General features: G+C 51.8%; 3 protein-coding genes across 3 annotated transcripts; all 3 read right to left on the bottom strand.

The window, feature by feature from the left end:
* Positions 1 to 911: 911 nt before the first annotated feature.
* Positions 912 to 1755, bottom strand: LOC112269293. The gene has a single exon (XM_024455757.1). The coding sequence runs from the start codon at positions 1750 to 1752 to the stop codon at positions 1225 to 1227; it is 528 nt and encodes a 175-aa protein (XP_024311525.1). The 5' UTR covers positions 1753 to 1755; the 3' UTR covers positions 912 to 1224.
* A 3177-nt stretch (positions 1756 to 4932) lies between these two features.
* Positions 4933 to 5622, bottom strand: LOC100843828. Its single transcript, XM_010228992.1, has one exon. The coding sequence runs from the start codon at positions 5620 to 5622 to the stop codon at positions 4933 to 4935; it is 690 nt and encodes a 229-aa protein (XP_010227294.1).
* A 4301-nt stretch (positions 5623 to 9923) lies between these two features.
* LOC104581437 (septin and tuftelin-interacting protein 1 homolog 1) lies at positions 9924 to 11057 on the bottom strand. Its single transcript, XM_010228994.1, has one exon. The coding sequence runs from the start codon at positions 11055 to 11057 to the stop codon at positions 9924 to 9926; it is 1134 nt and encodes a 377-aa protein (XP_010227296.1).
* Positions 11058 to 13004: the final 1947 nt, after the last annotated feature.

The raw sequence follows: 13004 nt of genomic DNA on the forward strand, positions 1-13004 counted from the left end.
GGACCCTGGACCTGCGCTTGGCCCAATAGTAGATCTCTTAAGTTAGGTTTAGTCAAACGGCATCGGCGCTATGGTGGCGATGACGGCACTGTGCGGGTTAAGAATAAGGTTTTCTCAACTCCCTATCCACCTCGTCGATGGCGATCTCACCGTTGACATTGAGAAGTGTGGAGCGTTTGGTTCCTACTCTTTTGAAGTGGTGGATTTAGTTTTGTCTTCGTGTTTTGCAAGTAATCTGCGTGCTTGGTTCGTTGGTTCCTATCAACGGATCCTATCGCATCAAGCCCAACATTCTGATTTTGGAATCGATCACTGGAAAATACAAGTAACTATCTCAGACAAAAGAGACAAGAGCAAGAGCAAGTATTGACGCATGAAGTGCGATGGTAATGGCAGGAAAAAACACGGGCCATTTTACAAGCACTAATCCCCTGCAGTAAGAACATTTACACCCATCTATTCAGGTTTGGATGCAATGCGACCCATTCATCTTGGAAAGAAAATCTACGAGTCCAGTTAAGAATTAGCACACCACACATGGTCGACCAGATAAAACAGTGAACATGTATCTAGCCGACAGAAATTAGGGCATCTGAAAATTTTACAGCGCAGCACAGAAAACAAATACAGATCAAGCGCCATTTCCGGATGTTCTGATTCTAAACTAGGACAGTTTCAATTCCAAGGATGTATCTAAACAATACGGCGAGCTAGAATTAAGGGAAGCAGTAGCAGTTATTGAGACTCTGATTAAACTGTTCCTGCAAGACCCGAAAACAGGGAAGAAATAGGCGAGAAAACTAATCTGTCGTGTTTGCGCGCAGCAAGAAGTGATCCTCTCGAAAACCAAGCATCATTGACGAAATTAATAACTTGTCGACAGTTAGAACAAGACACACAACTCAACAATAAAAAACGAAAGCATTATGCATGCACAAATTAAATCGGGTCGAATTGCTGCATCACATCGCATCGTTCATATACAAGGATTCCAGGTGATTAACAGCAAACATCCACGAATTGATCTGTACTAGTACGTAGCATCTAAAGCAATTAATCCTTGCAAGAAACAAGAGAAACAACACACACAGGAGTTGGAATTGGACGGACGCAATCAAATCAAGAGACCTGGCCAACAACGGGCGATTAAGAGAGACTGCTGCTGCTGCAGAGGGAAGGGAGCGGAAGGAATTCAGATGGACCTGACTGGCTGTACGTCGTGGATCACTGGACGGGGATGGGGATGGGGATGCGGGCGAGGGCGAGAGCAGGCTCGGTGGCGAAGCCAATAAGCGAGATCATATTGAAGGTGTTGCCATACGCGACTGGGAGCTTCTCGGCGACGGCGTCGACCTGCTCTTCAATGGAGCGGCGCGCGTGCGGGGCAGGACGCGGAGCACCAGGGAGGCCGTCAAGCATGAGCGCGAGCGTCCAGAGGCGGCCGGTGCAGTCGTCGAGGCAGCGGAGCGCGTCCTGGCCGTGCTCCCTGGCGCCCTCGAGCCTGACCAGAGCGAGCCACTCGCCGTACTTGGTGCCCTCGTCGATGTCGTGGAGGAGCTGGATGCTGGCCACCGGCTCCGTCGGCTCCGTCGCGCAGGCTCGCAGCACCAGGAGCTCGGTTGCCTCCATGCGGGCCATGGCTTCGGATAAGCACCGGGATGCCTTGCAGATGTCCCGCCGCGCCGAAAGCAGCAAGCCGTCCTTGCCGGTGCCGGTCTCCAGCACCTCAGACGGCGACTTGAGGACCTCCATCGCGGCTTTGACATGCTTCTCGGCGGAGCGGCAGCCGTCTAGTGCCCTGGCCACCGCACCCTGGAACAACGACTTCCATTGCTCAGACATCTCTCTCTCTCTCTCTGACTCAAACACACACACGGTGACGGCGCAGGCAGAGGCAGGCTCTTCTCTGTTTCGTCCTCCCAGCAAGAAATAGCCAGGAGAGACGACGAGTCTGGAAGTCAGGCAACTACCAATCCCGTGACGCATCATCGTCACTGACAGGTGGGGCGCTCTCATGCGGGACCAGAGGTTCAGTGAGACAAAAGTGTACAAAGACCGTGGATCAGGACGTGGGATTCTGCACGACGCGCGAGGTTCACTGACATGTGGGGCTGGCCCTGCAGTGGACCCCACGTCCGTAACGGAATGTGCCCTGCCGTCTCCAGCTGGAACTACCTCACGGTGACGGAATGTTTACCTCTCTGCCGCCCTCTGCAGGCGGCGCAGTAAAGAAATGCAGAACCTACCGCGCGAGGCCTGGTAAAGAAATTTCGATCGAGCCTACAAATATCGCCTCTCTCACACACATACACGGGCATACAACTCACCACCCGCAAATTACGGAGATCGAGCACGCCGCCGGCTGCCAGCAATGGAGGAGCTTCGGTGGACGGCCAAGGCGGTGTCAGTTCAGAGCCTCGCCTGCGTCCGCATGCCGCACCCAACAGTGGTCGGTGCCATGGAACGTACCCGCGCGCGGTTCATGGTGGCCACCGGCGATGGCGTCCGCCGCGAACAAGCAGTCGCTGCTCTGGAGACCTCTTGGCGTCCCATCGTGATCGCGGGCGAGTGGATCGAGCGCATCCTCCACATCCACAGGTCATGCCGCAACGTTCTGTCTCTCTGCGCGCCGCACATCGGGCTCCAGCAGGGCGTCATGGCGCCGGGCTGGCACGCCTGGGAACGCCACCACGACGCCGCCGCCGACCGCGCCAGCACGGCGCTGCAGAGGCTGCACTCCGCCTGGTCGCGCGGACTTGCGGCCATGGACGCCCTATCCATGATCGAGGAGAGCCCGGCATGGGGAGACGCGGCCCGGGATCTCCTGCGCCTCGCCACCCAGGAACTGGACATGGCGCTGGACGCGCTGCGCCTCATGCAGCATGCCCTGATCGTTGAGTTCGCCGCCGCCCGGAGGCTTCTGCTCGTCATCAGCGTGCGGCACCCGACGCATAGCACGGAATCTTTGTGCTAGTCTCTGGTCGTCGATCCTTGGAGCCGCCTTCTCCCATCGACGTACCAATTGCTATGTCTATCTGTGAGTACAGTACGTAGCTAGAGAGTTTCAGTTTGTTGATCAACTTGGGGATCCGATGCACAAGATTAATTGCTCTGTGATGTTCGGCGGCTTAACCAATCGACTCAAAACTACTCTTGATCAGTTAGATAGAGTTTGCTGCTTAGTTTCTGCAATCTCCTGTAATCTGATCCCTTTCTGAGTCGCGTCCAAGTACAGTTGAGTTTCTGCAGGTTGAGATTTCTTTTTCCCTCCATCAGTTTGTTATCTGTGTCAGTATGTACAGAGTTTTAGTTTGCAGATCAACTTTAATTGGAACTTCAGTACGTTCATCTTTGCAGTGCTCGGTTTAGCAAATCGACTCAAATGTCACAACAACTCTTGATCGATCAGTTAGATGTATACACTATATACAGTGCAGAAGCTTGTGCTTAGTTTGTACTGCATCTTGTTTCTACAATCTTGAGTAATCTGATCCCGTTCTTTACTGCATTATCCATGTGACATCACTGATCATTCTTGATCAATTGTTATGTACGTAGAGAGTTTCAGTTTGTAGATCAACTTGGAGCTTCAGTGCATTGATCTTTGTAATGCTCGGTTTAGCAAATTGACTCGAAAGACAAAACTATTTGATCGATCAGTTAGATTTATACACTACACAAGACTTGTGCTTATTTCGTACTGCAACTTTTGTTTCTACAATCTTCAGTAAGTTCTGAGGGTTCTATTTAGGAAAACCCCTTTCTGAGTTGCATGATCCATGTGGAATAGCTGATCATTCCATGCGTTGAGCTACAGTTCGCAGGCATTGATCCATATGCGCCCAAAAGCTTGTTGCATACTATGCAGAACTCTATACAGGTTACAAGTTCAGGATAGCTAGATGTAGAAAGAACATAGGAGTATATACTTGTAGCAGCAGTAGATACTAGTAGTATAATTCTTTTTTTTTTGACAGGAATGGCAGGTGCTCTGCCTTTTCCTTTAGAAGAATAGAAGAGTACAAAAATGTTACAACACCTAGTAGCAATGAAGCGCCTGATGAAAATAGGAATACACAGAGATCAGCCAGCACCGGCTGAGAAAACTACAGGTTTACAATTTCTTCGCCTCCTTTAGGAGGCCATAGTCCTCCATAATCAGCTTCATTAGCATTGTCGGATTGAGCTCTTTCTGCTGAAACACCCTTCTATTTCTTTCATTCCACAAGTGCCAAGCTCCGTAGGCCGCCATGCATCTCAACTCATCTTTCTCTGGCTTCGGCCTGGAGATCACCTTTCTCCACCAGCTTTTGATCGAAGAGCAGCCATTCGCAGAAGTTGCCAACCATGGCCATCGGTGCCGTAGTATAATTCTTGAGACGGGTCTTAATCCCCTTGTCATATGTTTTCTAGTTGGAACACATTAGTTACACATGCACGCCACACATCCGATTGGGATGCGAAATCGCAATGAACTCGTTGGAGATTTCGTCGATGCAGCGCTACGTTGATCTGTTATCTTGGTTTAACAAAACGACACGAAACCACTCTTGGACTTGGTCAGTTAGATAGAGTGCGGCAGAACATTGCTGCAGCTTAGTTTGCACTGCAACTTGTTACTAATTTCTACAATCTAAACTTCTGACCAACCACCACTCATCGTATCTGAATCTTGCACTAAATGGCTTCCTCAACTTGAGAAGCAACGAGTCTGAATTTTGGATGCAGATCGATAACACTCATATGTGAATGACTTCTTCCTCAGCTTCCCTCTTGCAGCGAGCCTTCTTCTTCGACACGAGGAAGACGTCTGTCAGCACAGTCTTGGACTTGAGCGCAGCAACGAGTCCAGCGCCTGTATTCCCATTTCCAACACAACACACACAAATCAAAGAGTCCATCCCCTAATAAATACTCAAAACTGAAAGGACATCACTGTATAATAGGAGTAACCTCTTCCTTGCCGATCTTGACCGTCTTCTCCTGCAGCACGCTGAGGTCCTTGACGTGGCACCGCGACAGCATCGAGATGCCCGACAGCACGCCGCCGGACGCCGGGGTCACCGACAGGTCGTCTCCGATGGTGTACATCGTATTGGTCTTGGCTGACGTGCGATCATTGCCGCCGGTCTGCACGAGCGCCATGACCTTGATCATCGGACTCCCGCAGCCCTGGCAGGCCGCGCCGTAGATTCTCGAGACGTACGGGCAGCTGGCGTAATTGGAAGTGGTTCCGTAGGGGTTGCTGCTGTTGCTGACACCGGACTTGCCTTGGCACCCGTAGAGGCAGCCGCTGGTACTGTCGCCGTTGGTGATGCTTACCTGCTTCTGCTGCGCGCCGAGCAGCTGCTGCAGGCGGGAGAGCGCGGCGGGGGAGACGGCCGGGCTGAGGTGCCGTGGCTTGCTGCTGTAGTTTGTGCCCATCTTCTCCACGCTGCCGAGCAGGCTGCCGATGCTGCCGAGCATGTTGTGCTCCTTGGCGAGGAGGGCGGCCATGGTGCACAGGGGAAGCGAGAGGAGGCCGGCGAGGAACTCGACCACGTCGGTGCCGGCCTCCGTGAAGCAGACCTTCTGAGACTCTTTGTTGATCAGGAGCTTCATCGATAACTCGTCAGTGGCCATTCTTTTCTCAGCTTTCTTTCCTGCCACAGTTAAACTTCCAAAATTAATCACGGTTGATGGTTCAAAAACTTCTAACTAAACGGGCAGTACTTGGGAGCAAATGTGCTTGATTTTCACTCGATTCACTGTCGCAACAAAAGAGTTCATTTCAAAAGAGAAGTTTAAAATGGAATAACAGATAGACTTCCATGTGTGTGCAGAAAACTTCAGAGTTGAGATTAATTAATTAGTGGACAACATCAAGCGTAACCACAAGCTAATTAGTACAGCCACGCAAGCTATACAACTAAATCAACATGAAAAATTGACAAAACCAAGGTCATGTTAACAATCCTAAAAGCAAGACCACGCACATTATTGAGATACATACATATTACAGTCAAGCAAACTATGGAACTGAATTCTAGTGTACATTCAGTACGTAGATATCTGTCGGAAAAATTCCCAACACGTGGAAGCTAGCTAGTAACATGGAAATCCCCAATGAGATGCGTGCGTACATATTACATCTACATCAACAGTGGGTACTACGATCACGCAGCAGTTTCTAATCGAGCATCGCACAAGTAGCCAAGTACTTGGTACAAAACGCAGAAGAACATGACAAAAGCAAAGGTAAATAGAGGAGTCGCTCACAGCTTTGACGTCCGTCGCTGCCGGCGGCGCGAGAGGAGGAAAGCAACCGACCGATCGAGACGAGGGTTTTGCCGTGAATGTGTGAATTGTTTGTGTTAATATATGGTTGTTGTAACTAGGAGTACTAATTTTGGCCCATTAGAGGTCCGGACTGGTTCCTGGCCTCGCCCGTTAACAAGCTGGGCCAAGTTCCTGGCCCGTGTGCCAAAAAATCTATGGCCCGATAACAAGCTGGGCCTGGTTGGTGGTCTGTGTGCCAAAAACCTACAGCAAAGAAACGGAGACCGACCCGGAGAAAAATCGAATCCCTCTTTAAAATTCCACGCTCGCGTACGTGTTGTGCAAGAAAGATCTCCTCTTCTTCTCTGGCAATCCCCTCCACAAGCGCCGGAGCCCTAATCCCCGGCCCATGGCAACGTTCTTGGGCCTCCGCGATCCACTGTCCGTCGATGGTGATGGCCGGTTCGGAAGCGTCGAGCAGATCATCGAGGCCACCATGCGCCGCCCCTGCCCTGCTGCATTGACCAAATCACCGAGGTACGTATGCTGTAAATTTCTCCACTCTATTTTTCTTGATTTTCACAGCTAAATATATATCTATTACTATCTATTAAATTCGAGTTGGTGGTTATGGTTGGGCGTCGTTGGTCGGTCAACTTCGTTAAAATTACAACCAATATACCACTGCCCCTTATTTTCTTTCCCTCCCGTCTTATTCACGATTTCTCCTCCTCCGTCTTACAACCGACGCCACCATGCCCGCATGCCGACCTCGACGGCGTCATGAGCTGCCTACACAGAAAAAAAATAGTTTGTGATTTTGTTGACCCGTAGCAACGCGCGGGCACACCTGCTAGTATATATATACCAAAACGCGCGGACCGTTTTGGTATGTATTCTCCACTTTTGATGAAGTACAATCTAATTATCATGTGGACAATCTAAACTAGGTGTGTGGAGCAAGCCGGTGTTTCTCAAGCAGAGATGGGTATACGACGGTGTCTTTGCTGGCCTGATGGCACACGGAAGAGACGTACAAGATCACACGTGCTTCGGAAAGGCCTTGAACAAATGCACAAATTGGTTTCCGCTGTTGTGGACCAGTATAACGAGGATCACAATCTTATAGGGGTTTGCTTTAATTTCTCTCTCTCTCTCCCCCAAGATTTGCATTATATTATTCATATAACAGTTGCTTATCTGATTCATGCTTCTTATTCCAGGATCTTGCATACAAACTCAAAGACGTTGTGCACCATGAATCATTTCGTGAGAAGAAGAGCATCTGGTACCGTCACTTGAATTTCACCGCAAAAACTAAAGGACCTGATGGTTTGGACTGCTGCATCGACAAACTATTCTTTCTTGAACTCAAAAGTACAAAACACGATGGAATAAATGAAGAATGGACAGTCAGCTGTTTTTGCATGGTCGAACCTTCTGATAATGGTATTCCATACTCTTTTCTTAAATTAAATATTTTTGAAATGCACTATGTGCTTGCATTAACTTTAATATATCTGTACGATATAATTTTACATCTTTTTTTAGCTTTCTTTAATAAATGGCATCTGTGCCTTAAGGTCGAGGAAGTAATAGCCTGGTCCTAATATATCGCAGTGGCATGCATAGCTTAATCAATGGTTATGTGTTCTCTTGACCTTTCCGTTGTGTTTACTTTCACCTTCATATCTCGAGCCTTACATTTGTACGTAATATTTAGCTATTAATATGTGTGCCTGCTTGGTTATTAGGCAGCTAAGTGGAAATTAACCCTTCTTATCTCTCTTTTTAACTAAGGTTCATGCAGTGGTTGTCTAGATGGTATGAAGCACCCCAACAAAGCTGATGTGTACAACGGTAGTCATGTGCGTCCAGATGTTTTATTTGGACTTCCGGCACAGCGGAGTGACTCCGACGAAGATGTACGTTGATTCATATATATCTTGTTGTGCACTTAACATGCTTTGTTGTTTTAATAACATTTTTGTTTCCTCCCCTTAATTTGCAGGATAGCAGCAAGGAGCGTAGGATAAGATACTTGTTCGAGGTAATAATGTATCTTTTTTTAGTAATATAATATGTATCTGATGCGATATATATAGTACCATTTGTATTAACATGATGACTATGACTACTTAAATGTTTATAATACTTTGCTTGTATTTTTTTTAGGACTATGAACCTTTTGTAGTCCCTGCGCATGCCACACTTAAGGTGAAGACCGAGGACGACACTGGAGTCTAAATTCTAATTAGGAGGTTGGCGTTGCCGCTGCTACGTACGTACTCGGTCGGAGAGATGAGGGCGGAGGGGGTGTGGTTTATGGCATGGGAGGCGGAGGTGGGTGCAATGGGTCGTGACATCAACCGATAGACATGTGCTTGTGCTTTCGTTATACGGCCGGAACGAAATGAAATTGAGTCTATCCAAATTTTGTTTCATAGTCTCGATCTGTTTTATGTTTTAATTTGTGAATTTTAAATCATGTAAATATCACCCTGAGTTCCTATTGGAAAGATCGATAGAAACAATTCGTGTAAAAAAAAGAAGAACAGTACATTCAGTAATATAATTATTGAAATATAATAAATTCGTAGATGGCAAGGACCAAGTCAAAGAAAGTCGCATAAGGCTCCCAACATTTCCTGTAGATAATATGTGGCAGGCATACCAGTTTTCAGTGTCGAAAGCATCTATCTCGGCCGGTATAGCTAGGGCCAATAATCCTGAGAAAATTAGCTTATGATCTGAATTTATTTTAAAAAAGGAAAATTAATATACCACGTAGCTCGATCTGTCGTGAGTTGGATGTAACACCCGAGTCGCCAACTCGCCATCGTACTGTTGCAGTTCGGTAACATGATCCGTGGCCGCGGCGCGTATACGTGCGCCAGGCCACCAAATGTATGTACGTACTTTGGGCCCCTGGGCGCTTCAAATTTCCAGGCCGGCCGTTTCTGCACGTCAATGTATGTGCCGGCGTTGCAGGTCTCGGAAACGGCGTCTGAATTCCCGTTAAAAGCTTCAGTTTCGATCCCATTAATTCCCGTCCGAGCATGCATGCATGCCTGTAGAGATTCTTCCCGCCACACTCTGAATTGAAGACGTGTCTCCTGTGTGTGTATAAATAAAGAACGTCTCTCAGTCGATGATCCATAGCCTACATCTGTCGGAACACGTACGTACACGATGGCTTCGACAGAGAAAACCACGCTGAGCATGAAGCTGCTGGTGGACAGCAAGGCGCAGCGCGTGCTGTACGCTGAGGCCGGCAAGGACGTCGTTGACTTTCTCTTCTCCCTCCTCACCCTCCCCGTCGGCACCGTCGTCAAGCTCCTCACGGCAGACTCCATGGTCGGCAGCGTGGGCAACCTCTACGGCAGCGTCCACAAGCTCGACAGCACCTACATCTGCAACGGCGACGCCAGGAAAGCCCTGCTCACGCCTGCCGGCGGTAATACCCAAGGCGGCAAGCTGCTGCAGCTACCATCGGGATCATCGGAGCCCGAGGGTGCCATTTTCCGCTGCGACAGCTACATCCGCAGCTACCCGGACTAAGCATGATCCTCAGTACGTTACACTGTCGGTACCCCGTAGCCAATTAACACCTGCAACTTAACAAGACAAATCACTAGACGATGCTACGAACTACCCCCAACTCCCTACAAAGCTCTCAACTCAAGTTCACGCATCGCGCTCTCAACGACGCCATCGGCACCCTCAAGCCGCGCCAGCACGCGTCCATCGGCGAGCAGCTCAGGCGTGAAGAGGCTCCTCCACCCGTCGCACCACGCGCGGGCCTCCCCAAGAGACGGCTTCCTGGCCCTCAGCCAATGCCGCAGCGCGCGCTCCCACTTGTCCCAGAACCCGCCTTCTTCCTCCAGCATCGGCACCACGACATCCCGCTGCAGCTTCGCGGGCACGAGCGCCGCCCGCCGCATCGCCCAGCGGAACGAGCAGTCGGTCTGCTTGGGCGGCGTGACCGTCAGCGCCCTCACCAGCCGCGCCACGTCCGGCAGGACGTGCCGCTCCGCGAAGGCGGCGAGACACGCCGGGCTGAAGTAGTCCTTCCACGGCTCGTAGACGTCCAACTCGCCGATCCTCGTGAGGATCTTGCTTTCCACGGCGGGGTAGAAGTGCTCCGGAAGGTGTCCGACCAGCGGCATCCACCGGCGCAGCCAGTTGTGGCAGTCCGGGTCCCACGCCGGCTCCCAGCCTTGCACGCCCATGGCGATGCTCGGGATTACGATCTTCTCCACGACGTGCCGTAAGGCGGAAGACGGCAGCGCGGCTTTCCACTGCCCCGGAGCGCGGCCCGGGTCCCCGAGCACGCCCTCGGACGCGAGCACCGCCGCCAGCGCGTGCGCCGTCTCGGCGCTGCCGTCGCCCTGGAGCGTCGTCATGTCTTGCAATGCCGCGAGGGCCGTCTCGTAGCACTCCTGCTCGAGCCGTAGCGCGCGTGAGAGCTCCTCCTGTTCGCGGAGCCACTCCTTGTCGAACGGCGACGCGCGGGGTGCGTCCTGGGAGGACTGCAGGCCGTTGTCGTGGTAGAGGGACAGGGCCTTGCGATGGCCGATGCCGGTCTTCTTGGGCCACGCGTTGGGCTGGATCGGGTCGACGATGCCTTGGCCCTGCACGCCGAGGCCGGAGCCCTCGCGGTAGTTCATCAGCCGCATCATCTTTGCCACCGCTGGGCTCGTGAACGCGAGACTGCCTGGCATGTCGGACGGGTACGGGGCCGGCTCGTTTTCCGGCGGCGGCGCGAAGAGGCTGCCGCCAGGATTCAGTAACGCCATGCCTGGGCGAGAACTCGATCTTACGAGAGGCGCTTTAATATCCGTTCGTGTCGCGGTGGTGCGTGCGATAACGATATGTTTGCCGATGAACTGCTGCTGAATTTATATAGCCTGCGGTGGCCTGCGGGGATGTCCGAGCACTTGGTCTGATTTGGTAATAAAACACGAGATCGGCTGCGTCCCCATGGCCGGGCAGGGGCATATGTATAGGACGCTGGACAGGCGCGTTGCATGCAATTCCGAGACCGACTCTTAAATGGATTGTGTACTGTCCGGTTCCGAGACGAACCGAGACACGGGAGTTGACATCGAATTGGACGATCTAACGGCTACAGACTAGGTCCACTGGATCGTACTGCTAAAAAAAGACACATGTGTGACGGCATATCAGCGTCGAGCATGCCATGCCCGTCACTGATGTAGAGCATCAGTGCCAGGCGGGTCCAGCCCGCCACTGATAATAAGGTGCAGACTTTCGATTTTTCACCCGACATACATCAGTGGCGGACGCAATCTACGACCGTCACTGATAAGCACCTATCATTAGCGGGCACAATAAACCCGTCACTGAAGACCTATCATCAGTGGCGGGCGGGCAACACCCGCCACTAATAGCCACATGTGGAAACATTGAAAAATTCACAAAAATGTACATCGTTGGCGGGCGTTGTACCTGGGCCCGCCACTGATGACACAAGTCATTAGACAAAGCCTGCCACCGATGCTTGTTTGAGCCATCTTTTTAATTGGCCCGGCCCAACAAATTTAGGGTTTGAGAGGGTGGTATAAATAAACCCCTCCCCACCTCTTCTCTCTCTCCTTCTCCCTACTCTCTCCCTCACCCTTGCCGCCAACCCCTCTGTTCTTTTCTCTTCCTCTCTTCGTTCTATTGCCCAACCCGGCCGCCGCCAAGAACCCTAACCGCAACCCCGGCCACCACCATGAAACCCCATCCGCCACCTTGGTCGTGGCCGCCGCCGCCCCCGGTGCCCCCGCCCCTGCCGTCGTACATGGAGCCCCGAAGCCGCCGCCATGGAGCCCGGATGATGCCTCCGCCGTGAGTCCCGCGCCCCCGCCACCGACCATGGAGGGCAGCCCCGCTCTCCTCCAACTCCGGCCCTCACCGTGTCGCCAAGGAGCCGCGCGGATCCGGCCGTCCCCGGCCTCCCCGCTACCAGATCCGGCCCCCATCGGCCTCCCCGCCTCTGGATCCAGCCGCGTTGGCCCTTCGGCCGCCGGTTCGTCCCCTCTCCTTCAATTCTCTATGTTCTCTCTGCCTCTTCCTCCCTCTCCCAGTTCTCTCTCTCACTCTCTCTCTGTCTATCTATCTTTTACTGCATGACGTGCAGCACCTCTGAGCGGCGCCGCCATGGAGGGCACCACCGGATCTGCCTCCCTGCGCCATGGATCCGAGGAGGGCACCACCGGCCGCCACACCACCTACACTGACGGATCCGGCAGCCACCTCTCGCGGTAAGTTCTATCTTCCTCTCTCCTTCTCTCTAACTTTCCCTCTCTAACTCTCTCCCTCGCAGGTGCCGTGGTGCCGCCGGATCTCTCTCTCTCTGATTTTTCTCTCTCTGTAGCCGGAGGGAGGCGCCGTCGCCACCGACGAAGAACCGCACGTGAGGAGGAAGTTCCGGCTCTGGCCCGCCTCGACCGCGTGGATCCGGCGTTCACGATCTCGACCAAGGAGCCGCCGCTGCCATGGAGGGCGATGCGGCTGAATCCGGAGAGCTTCGGATTTTTTTCGTTATTTTTTGCGATTTTTACTGCTGTAATCCGTGATTTGGGATGCTTAATATGTGATTTGGGATTTTTCATTCGGCCACGATCAAAATATGCCGGCTTGCTGCCGGCTTTTTTTTTAAATCGTGAAATATGTATTAGTGTCGGTCGTGGGGTGTCAACCGCCACTGATGGTGGCATCATTAGTAACGGGTAGAA

This window comes from Brachypodium distachyon, chromosome 5, assembly GCF_000005505.3.
Source record: "Brachypodium distachyon strain Bd21 chromosome 5, Brachypodium_distachyon_v3.0, whole genome shotgun sequence".
Classification (NCBI taxonomy): Eukaryota; Viridiplantae; Streptophyta; class Magnoliopsida; order Poales; family Poaceae; genus Brachypodium; species Brachypodium distachyon.

Bases quoted from the DNA above. Each gene is read 5' to 3' on its own strand.
- LOC104581437 (XM_010228994.1), bottom strand. From the start codon at position 11,057: ATGGCGTTACTGAATCCTGGCGGCAGCCTCTTCGCGCCGCCGCCGGAA.
- LOC100843828 (XM_010228992.1), bottom strand. From the start codon at position 5,622: ATGGCCACTGACGAGTTATCGATGAAGCTCCTGATCAACAAAGAGTCT.
- LOC112269293 (XM_024455757.1), bottom strand. From the start codon at position 1,752: ATGGAGGTCCTCAAGTCGCCGTCTGAGGTGCTGGAGACCGGCACCGGC.